General features: G+C 41.1%; 1 protein-coding gene across 3 annotated transcripts in view; it reads right to left on the bottom strand.

The window, feature by feature from the left end:
• Positions 1-1068: 1068 nt before the first annotated feature.
• Positions 1069-10059, bottom strand: part of epn1a (epsin 1a) — a 51648-nt gene continuing 42657 nt past the window's right edge. For all 3 annotated transcript variants that reach the window (XM_060921653.1, XM_060921654.1, XM_060921655.1), the window contains 3 exons: positions 6300-6464; positions 5217-5465; positions 1069-1638 (listed from right to left, as the gene is read on the bottom strand). In XM_060921653.1, coding sequence (XP_060777636.1) covers positions 1151-1638; positions 5217-5465; positions 6300-6464 — 902 coding nt within the window. In that variant the 3' untranslated portion in view covers positions 1069-1150. The remainder of the gene's footprint in view (positions 1639-5216; positions 5466-6299; positions 6465-10059) is intronic.

Raw genomic sequence — 10059 nt, 5'->3', positions numbered from 1 at the left:
TCTTTTACCTTACCCAGTATAAGAGATATCTTCATATATAAAATAATTCATCAAAAGTAAATCAAGAATAACAACTTGATCGTTATTCAGTCCCCCCAAATTTTATCATTTCAATTTTTGTAAATATTTCATCCAGGTCACAATTTTAGAAGTATTTAAAGGTCTACCCACCCTTTTTGTTTCAGAATCATACAGGAAAGAGTAGGCAGATGGTGCAGTGTGAGATTAAAATCGTGTGTCCCATGTGACTGTTCTGACTAATGCTTCAAGTCAACAAATATTGTGAAAGGAAATGAATAAAAGGACATCAACACTAAATACAGATGCCTTCATGGACAAGCACTGAAAAGTGTCACTGTAATGCAGATGAATCCTCCACAGATGAGGTTTTATGTAATAAACACAGCGTTAGGGTAACATGGACAGACTGGACTGACACGCGCACGTTTTGAGTCTCGACCCAGATGTGTAGAAGCGTCACTTCATCAGTCTGCGATGAAATGTCACAGGGTAAAGAATGTTAAACCAGGCATCACATTCAATGGCTGTATTTCAATGTTATTTTCATCTGTTATTTGATCCCAGGAAAAAAGCGAGAATAAATTAGGGAAAAAAAAAAACATGTTGAATTAAATTAAAAAGAAGTAATACACCCGGTTTGATCAGAGGTGTGGCTGAAATGCAAAGACGATCTGATCTCAGTCCAAACAGTGGGAGTTTAAGCGCTCCTTCATACACACTTCAAGCTTCACTACTACATCGTCTCCAGAGTAGGGAGGTGTGTGTGTGAGATTCAATTATACCAGTTTATTAGTGGCTAATTTCTCTTCCCCCTTTCTTCTGTCATTCAGTTCTTCAATTTCTGTGCAATAAAATTATTCTTGCACAGCTGGATTGACTGAATGACCACTCTCAAATCATACATGCACATGTCAAGATCCCCAAAACAAACAAACAAAAAAAAAAAACCTAAAATGAAACAGACCTTTACCTCTCCCACTAATTTCTTATAAAGCAAATTGAAATGGAATAAAGTGAGATCTGAAATGCTTTAAATATAAATGATGTGCACAAATTCTCTCGTGTTGCACACGGTGCTGATGGGGCAGTTTTTCAAGTGGAAAGGTCAGAAGGGGAGATGTGAAATTTCTCAGAGAAGAAACGGATTGGTGCTTGCACCTGTAGCCCCACCCCCTGTCACAGATCCTCCAGCACCCATAACCCCGCCTACTCCCGATGGGCCACCCAAAACCAGTGCTGGCTGAGTGACTCCCCCTGAGCCCATCAGCATGGAGTTTCCCACAGGGCCCATCGGAGAAATTCCACTGAAAGGCATTCCCATCGGACTGGACTGTACCATTCCCATGCTCATGCCGGGGGCCACCACAGGGACCCCCATTCCTGGCATACTCATCCCTGGCTGTGCCATTCCCATTGGAGGCATCTGGCTCAGCATAGGGTTAGGAGGAACGGGACTGGTACGGAGCTGGCTTAGACCAAGCGAGGAAGGCTGAGGGGAAATGGAGGCCATTGGGGTCACACCAAACGGGTTCGAAGAGGACGCCGGCGTTGGTGACACACCCCGGCTCGAAATGGTGCTGCCTGGAGTGACTGCCACACCTGGTGCAGGTGAGGGGCCTAAGAGAAAAAAAGAAAATGGGCAAAGAGGAGGGGAGTGAATAACAAAAGATGCAGCCTGCATGAGAGATCTGTAGTACAATTTAACATGTACAGTGCAGCCAAGCCACCACTGTTCACCATCCAGGACGTAGTTATGAAGCTCAACACACAATTTTCCTTAAAACTCAAAAGTAATCCGAGGACAGAAAGCAACTTTTAGTCCTCTCTTATTTAAAAGAGAGATACAGTGCCAGTCAAAAGTTTGGACACACCCATTTCAGTGGTTTTTCTTTATTTTTATTAATTAAAAAAAAAAAGATGCTTCACGTCTTAAAGTAATGATGGATGTCATTTCTCTTTACTTAGTTGAGTGATTCTTGATATATGGATTACTACAGTTGTGGAATAGGACTATTTTTATTATTTACTATTTGATTTCAAATGCATTAAGACAATAAATTGCACTAATTAGCTTTCGATGAGGTACAGCTGTTAACTGAAAAGCATTCCAGCTGACGAGCTCATGAAGCTGGTTAAGATAATGCCAATAGTCTGTAAAATATCAAGGTAAACGGTGGATACTTTGAAGAATCTAAAATATGAAACATTTAACACTTTTGTTGTTGTTGTTGTTTACCACATAATAATGCATGGGGCCAAATTACTCAATCAAGGAGGGCTTTTTTCCTTAACATGGGGCTGTATTTCTGAAATGCTATTGGCTAGTTCGTTGCTTGGTTACGGTTACAAAAATTAGAAAATCGTGTCAACAAAGTGGCTGACTCTGCAATGCTGCGTTTTGCTATATTTGACGAAGAAATGATGAACCAATTGAAAACTGCAAGCGAAAAATACCAAAAAAAAAGTACGAATTTTTGGCTTTCCGTGTTTAAGAAATGGGCCGCAGAAAGACAAATAAACGACTCTCTAGTGGCATATGAATGCTGTGAGTTAGACAAGGTGCTATCGCAGTTTTATGCAGAAGTGAGGAAAGAAAATGGGGAAAACTATGAACCAGACTCTCTTAAAGTAATGCAGGCAGCATTGGATCGGCTTCTGAGAAAAGAGAAATATCCGGGATCAATCCTGAAAGATGTTACTTTTCAAGGATCACGAGAAGTCCTCGAGGGAAAAGCAAGAGATTTACAAAAACAAGGAATGCTTTAGAAACTGATTCAAACGTGCAAGATAGTCTTGCGCCCTGATTGGTTCAGAAAACGTGAATGACTAAAGTATGAATTTGGCCCTGTATATTATAAACAAGTAATCGTATGGTTCCTTGTAAAATTAAGGATCAATTTCACTCGTGATTTCAAAGTTTTGAAATTGCCCTTGTCATAAAACTTTGAAGTCACTTGTGAAATTAATCCTTAAATTTTTTACTCTGCCCCATACGATTACCTATACTAATTCCATACATGTTCCAGAAGTTATTTCATAGTTTTGATGTCCAGTATTATTCTACAATGTAGAAAAGTGTCACAATACAGGGGTGTACAAACTTTTGACTAGACACAGGACACTTCGTCCAAAGCCTTTTTCATATGCACTATCAATTATTTTATCTCATCTCATTATCTCTAGCCGCTTTATCCTTCTACAGGGTCGCAGGCAAGCTGGAGCCTATCCCAGCTGACTACGGGCGAAAGGCGGGGTACACCCTGGACAAGTCGCCAGGTCATCACAGGGCTGACACATAGACACAGACAACCATTCACACTCACATTCACACCTACGGTCAATTTAGAGTCACCAGTTAACCTAACCTGCATGTCTTTGGACTGTGGGGGAAACCGGAGCACCCGGAGGAAACCCACGCGGACACGGGGAGAACATGCAAACTCCACACAGAAAGGCCCTCGCCGGCCCCGGGGCTCGAACCCAGGACCTTCTTGCTGTGAGGCGACAGCGCTAACCACTACACCACCGTGCCGCCCTCAATTATTTTATATTCCAGTTATTAGTTTGTTCAAAAAAAAAAAAGCATTCTCAACGGAATTTGACCGAAGCAAAACATTTTTGCAGTGTGTAGTTTAAGTTGTGAAATCTAATGGCGAGTAAAGATCACCCCAGACTCGCCTTTCTCAGCGAGTGTGTTCAAAACAATGGGGTCCTACTTAGTATTCATGTAAAATCCAAGAAATATTTGACAAAAACTCGCTCCTCGCGCAGGACTCTCGGGCACGCTCCGGACCGCGTGCGCACCTTGTGAAGACTGGCTATATGATGAATTAAACGGCTTCACTGGACTCAAAAGCTCGGAGAGCAGCCTGTAACGGTCACTCATTTGCTTTACAAAAAATGTTTTCCGCTTCGGTCAAATTCTATTGAGAATCCTTCTTTAGTATTGGTTTAAAAATATACAGCAATTTGTGGCACATATTATCACCTCACTATCATTAAGCCTAGGTCACAACCGGACGTACGATTTTTTTGGCCGTGCGATTTTTGGCATTTCCCCAAATCGCTGCTTTTTTTTTTTTGGTTCATGGAGAAAGACGCGCATTGGCCGTAAGTTTGTCTTGCAACCTGAAAAAAACGTGAGCGCCCGTAGAGTTTGTTTGACATGACAAAGAACCTCTGCAGCCAGTCTACGGCTCGAAAATCAGCACGTCACACGCGCGCCCTCCGTGCGTTTCTTGCACGTAGACCGGCCGTAGGAGCACGTACAGCTGGTTGTGACCGAGGCTTTAGGCATACGTTTCCATTTATTACAGGGAGACGCAGTCATAAACCTGCTTAATGTGCTCCCTTAAATGAATAAAATACTCATCTCATTATCTCTAGCCGCTTTATCCTGTTCTACAGGGTCGCAGGCAAGCCTATCCCAGCTGACTACGGGCGAAAGGCGGGGTACACCCTGGACAGGTCGCCAGGTCATCACAGGGCTGACACATAGACACAGACAACCATTCACACCTACGGTCAATTTAGAGTCACCAGTTAACCTAACCTGCATGTCTTTGGACTGTGGGGGAAACCGGAGCACCCGGAGGAAACCCACGCGGACACGGGGAGAACATGCAAACTCCGCACAGAAAGGCCGTTGCCGGCCATGGGGCTCGAACCCGGAACCTTCTTGCTGTGAGGCGACAGCGCTAACCACTACACCACCGTGCCGCCTGAATAAAATACTATTTGAATAAAATATTTATTGGAACGTTTTACTGATTAAGGCTGTGGTGGCCTTAAGACTGGCTATATGATGAATTAAATAGCTTCACTGGACTCCTGTAATGGTAAGGGTCTATTTGTTTACGCCCCTTACACCGTTCTTTTGTGCCGAAGCGCTTGTACTATGGCATTCGTTTGCTTTACAAAAACTGTTTATTTCCATTTATTACGGGGAGACGCAGTCATAAACCTGCTTAATGCACTCCCTTAAATGAATTACGGTTTGTTTATATCTCGATCTTGTCACACACATCGTCACCACGTATAAAATACTGCGTATGAAAAAGGCTTTGGATGAAACGGTCATTGGACGAAGTGTCCTGATCCCCTGTATATCAGTAGTTTTTGTGACTGTTTGAAGCTGGACTAATTCATCAAGATTGTCAACAAACAAACAAGGTGTTCCCATTCTAATTGCCTACTCTGTGACTGAAGAAAAGGGTTGTGAGATGAAGTCATGCTGGGAGGGGTCGTTCTGGGTTTGGGTTTTGACGATACGAGGGAGTCCAGATCCACCAGCGCTGCGTTGGGCCCCAAAAACGACTCCGGCGTTTTCCGAACCGGCAGAGAGGAGCCGAGCGAGGAGAGGTCAAACGGTACTGGAGAGCCTGTGCTTCCTCCACCACCTGCATCGCTGCCCGTTAGTGTGGAGCCACTCCTGTCTGGATCTCCTGAAGGAAGAAATCAGAAAGGACAGGCTCGAATGAGAAACAGGAAGAGAAGACTTTTAATAATTGATCAGTGTGGCCTCCCACATGCTAAGCAGGTAATAATAAGGCATGAATATGAGATACTGAAGTGTGGAGGGATGTAGGACGGGGGTTTTAAAGGGGCTGAAAGCATGAACACACAAGGTCTGCGGAGGTTATTTTAAAATTAATTCGCACCATGTTTGAGACCAATTTTCATACCGCCAAATTTTATAACCCGTGTCAAAACACTACCCGTTTCCCCTGCGTGACAAATGCCGATGGAAGTTTTATTTTCTTTCTGTGGGAGACCAGGGGTGGCGCAGAATCATTTCAGCATCACATTCTTCTGATTTGGGGAAAAATGTAGCGTTTCGCTTGAACCAAATGGACAAGAAACATGCGGACATCTTGGACAGAATAAAGTATGGGCTTCTTAAATTAGCAAGCCAGCTTGCACACACATTCTTGCCAGCTAACAGGAAGCAGTAGCCAGAACAAACAGCTGGATCAAGCAAGCGTCGTTTAAAAAAAAAAAATTTATAAAAACTGGCTTTATATAGTTATTGGAGCCTTGTTCTGTATTTTGTGAAAATTGTGAAATCATGGACACACTAGACAGCAATTATTATAAAAACACAAAGGTTAACAAGAGGGATTGGTTATAAACGAGTCATGAGTCATATCCCCTCACAAAATGATGCCCGATTGCTCCAGTTTCCCTTTTTATTACATGCGTACAACGTGTCAAGTCCTGGAAGCGAGTGCTGACTGAGCTATTCATAAGTGCTTGTCATTATGTGTTGGAATGTGTACCTGTGCCATTTGTGTGTTTAGTGGGACCACTCCAGGGGTCAGAGGTCAGAGCATCACTTGTGGGGGCAACCCCTTCCCCAGCCCAGGGATCGGACGACCCTGAGAGTGAGGTTGGGGCTGCAGGCACTGACGGAGCCCAAGGGTCTGTACTAGGAGGGGTCACGGCTGGGGAGGACAGATGAAAGGGTCAGAGGTCGAGAACCACATGCATGCAGACCAGAGTCACACACGGAGTTGAAACTTTGATACATTTTTATTCTATTCTACTAGAAGGGAAAACATATTTTAAATGTTGCTGCGCATTTATGTATTTAATCAATCAAGTATTATTTTTGCGCCACAGTGACACTTTCCTCCCGTCAGTCACAGTGCGTGACTGATGTACGTAATATAGAGGAAAAATTTCAAATGAACAGAAAAAGCTTTACTGACTAAAGTGAACTTTAAACTTTCACAGTATTTGTGGGCAGGATGCAGAAAATAATCACTGTTCTCTGTGGCACTGTACTTTTTTTTTGGGGGGGGGGGAAATACGTCTGATTAACCCTTTGATGCAAAACATATGCACACCCCTTCTAATGCACAACATGGGTCAAAAATGACCCGCATTCATTTTCCAGGTTATTTCATGCTGACAGTTTTTCTTTGCTCTATCTTTTGAAATCAATTTATTTTATGGTTGAATATTCCAAGTATTCTTTAAATATCTTGCTTTTAATTACCACAAATCATTCATTTAATTTTTTCTTTCCTACTTTATGAACAAAAATACTTTTTATATTACTACACATGGGTCATCCAAGTGTGATTTAAAATTAAATGTCTTAATACTATAATAATAATAATTTGTTTCAAGTAATTACTTTAGCAGTGAATGGGGCCAGTTATTTATTTATTAACTATGTAGTTAGCTAAGCCAACTACAATAAAATTAGCTAACTAAAGCAGAATGTGTCAACAGCTAGGTAGCTAATAGTAATTACTTGTAACTTTCTGACAAGTAATCTACTCACTCTCAAGGTAACCTAAACATAATCCATTTTTTTCTAAGGTAATGTTAGAACAATTGAAAAACATTCCTTCCATGTATTAGATGGGCAAAGGGCGCTGTGCTGAGCTGTGAAATGTCTGACACAAGCACGATTCACAGTTCCCACCAAACGCTGTAGTAAATGCATGCGGGTCGTTTCTGACCCATGTGTGTAAACTTGATGTAGAATTACAAAAGCTGTGCTTGTTCATAACTTAAGAAAGGAAAAATAAAAATGATTTGTGCTAAACAAAAAAAAATATTTACTGCATATTTGGAAAAGTAAATGACAAAATGAATTTATTTCAAAAGTATATCATAGAAACACTCAGCCATACATGAAATAACCTGGAAAATGAATGCAGGTTGTTTTTGACCCATGTTGTGCATTCGAAGGGTAGTGATACAAAAAGGGTTTTTATTCAAAAAGTAAGAAAGGAAAAAATAAAAGGATGTATGATGATCAAAAACAAGTTAATTGAGGAATACCTTGAATACTGAATGATGGAATTAATTTATTGCAAAGATATAGAAGATAAAAACTCAGCCGGGTCACTTTTGACCCACGTTTTGCATCAAAGGGTTAAGGACACGACTCATGAGAGAATCTCAATCTTTGACTTACTGGCTTTATTTAAACATGTGAAGTCATTTATATCTGTAAAAAGGATGAAACTAATTTAGTGCCAATCTGACTTTTGGTTGTTCGATGTGTGTGTGGTGTTTCCCACCCAGATTTTGGCATTAAGAATCACAGTACTGAAACTAGGTCTTGGTATCAAAGTCAGAATGATGTTATTGTAACAACAGAGGAACAGTAAATGCAGGGTGAACACACAAGGATGAAATGATGGACAACACGTCACACTGCAGCTGAAACACCACCACCACCCACTCCCATGCAGGGGGAGTGACCATGACATGCCCGATACTCCTGCAGCAACTTTAATGATGCTGTAGGTTTCCTGTCCGTCTCCCTGATAAGTTTTCTCCTTGTCCTTTAATCAGTTTTAGAGGGACAGCCTGTTCTTGGTAATGGGGCACCACAGTGACATTTTCCCCACTTGTTGAAGGTCTTCATTGGTTTTACACAGTATGTTCTAATTTTTTTTTAATTCTTTAGTACTCCTCTCCCGATCCATCATCTTTCAACAATGAGAGACTGTACATCTTCTGAAAACTCTTTGCAGACTGTCGCTTCAGCAGTTGGATGAAACGAAGAGGATGTAAAAATCCGACAGAAAAAGCTGGTGGTCTTTTGGGGTTCAATCAGAATCATTCCACTGATGACATATGTCTCGCTTTAAAAAAAAAAAAATTACTGTGATTTGTCAATTCTGAGCAGTCACATGACCCATTGTAAAAAAAAAAAAAAAAAAAAAGCGTGCACAGGTTATCCCCTCCTTGTCTGACCCCCACCCAAAAACATTTCTATTTGTTTTATGCTTCAAGTTTGTTACATATTGTTACCATTTAAAGGTAGAAAATCTCCCACGTTATTTATCTTGGCTTCCATCACAAAAACATGCAATTTTAGCAGGGGCGTGTAGACTTTTTACATCCAGTATACTATATATCGTAGATACAATGATAACATTTTTGTCAGCCAATGAATAAAAATAATCAAACATGAAAAATATTGTTGAAACCCGCTTAATTGATTTAAAAATTGCTACCATACAAATGTTTTGTGAAATGAGTAGGACACTAAGAGACGCTACTCTAGCCCAGTGTTTCTCGACCTGCGCCATCTAGTGGGCTGTGATTTTTTTTTCCCCCAAGTTGAGGCTAATTTTTTTTAGTTGGGTACAAGAGGACCTTCACGTGACGTCATCGTAACGACTTTCAAGTGACATACTGGTTTGCCGTACGCTTTTCAAGTGGAATAAAAACATTCGTGGATAAATTAAGAACAAGCAGCCTTTATTTTTGTTACATTCCTCCTCTGCATTTAACCTGCACGCACATACACAGAAGTGTGCAGAATAAAATACGTTCGTGGGTAAATTATATGGATCTGTGATGCCTGCTGGACAAGAAGAGCAGGGAGGATTGAGAACTGAGCGGCTGTGGCTTGTTTACACCCGATACTAAAACTTGTAGCATCCTAGCAACCATCCCAGAAACACGTACAAAGCCCAAAAATTTCTCCTTACCCAGGCATAAATATGAGACAGGATTTATATCTTGGGTCCTGATCCCCAGATCTTTAACCCAGACACATATAAAAAGTTGTACCCCTTCATTCTCTTCCAGGTTTTCCTCTGCGTGTCCGTGTAGAACGATGTCTGCAGCACCAGGTAGTTTGAGACGTCGGGTAATTCAACCGATGGATAATTTTCCAACTCATAGGAAAAATCATTCTTTGTTAGCATGTAATGATCTAATCCCATTGAGTGGTTTCTATATCCACTTCTTTTGAGTGTACTTCTTGGTTTTAATAACTTGCTTGTTTGCTGGACACAAACATGACAATAAGTTCGCGTTAATGGACCAGACTCCACTTTTGGATCATTAATCACTTTTGACTGAGAATGACCTGCATGCAGGGTTTGGCTTCTGGCACATCCATACAGTTTTAAATACAAAACCTACAATTAAAAACAGTTTGTTTTTATTGCATTTATTTAATTCCTGGGCTCCCACCTGTAACAGGGAGTGATGCTGCATCCCATTAATACATGTTACAATAGATTATTAGATTCTAATAGAATAGATGAGCCAAAATAA

The sequence above is a fragment of the Neoarius graeffei genome, chromosome 5, assembly GCF_027579695.1.
Source record: "Neoarius graeffei isolate fNeoGra1 chromosome 5, fNeoGra1.pri, whole genome shotgun sequence".
Lineage (NCBI taxonomy): Eukaryota > Metazoa > Chordata > Actinopteri > Siluriformes > Ariidae > Neoarius > Neoarius graeffei.
The sequence above is the reverse complement of the archived record's forward strand: the minus strand, read 5'-3'. Positions and strand labels throughout refer to the sequence as shown.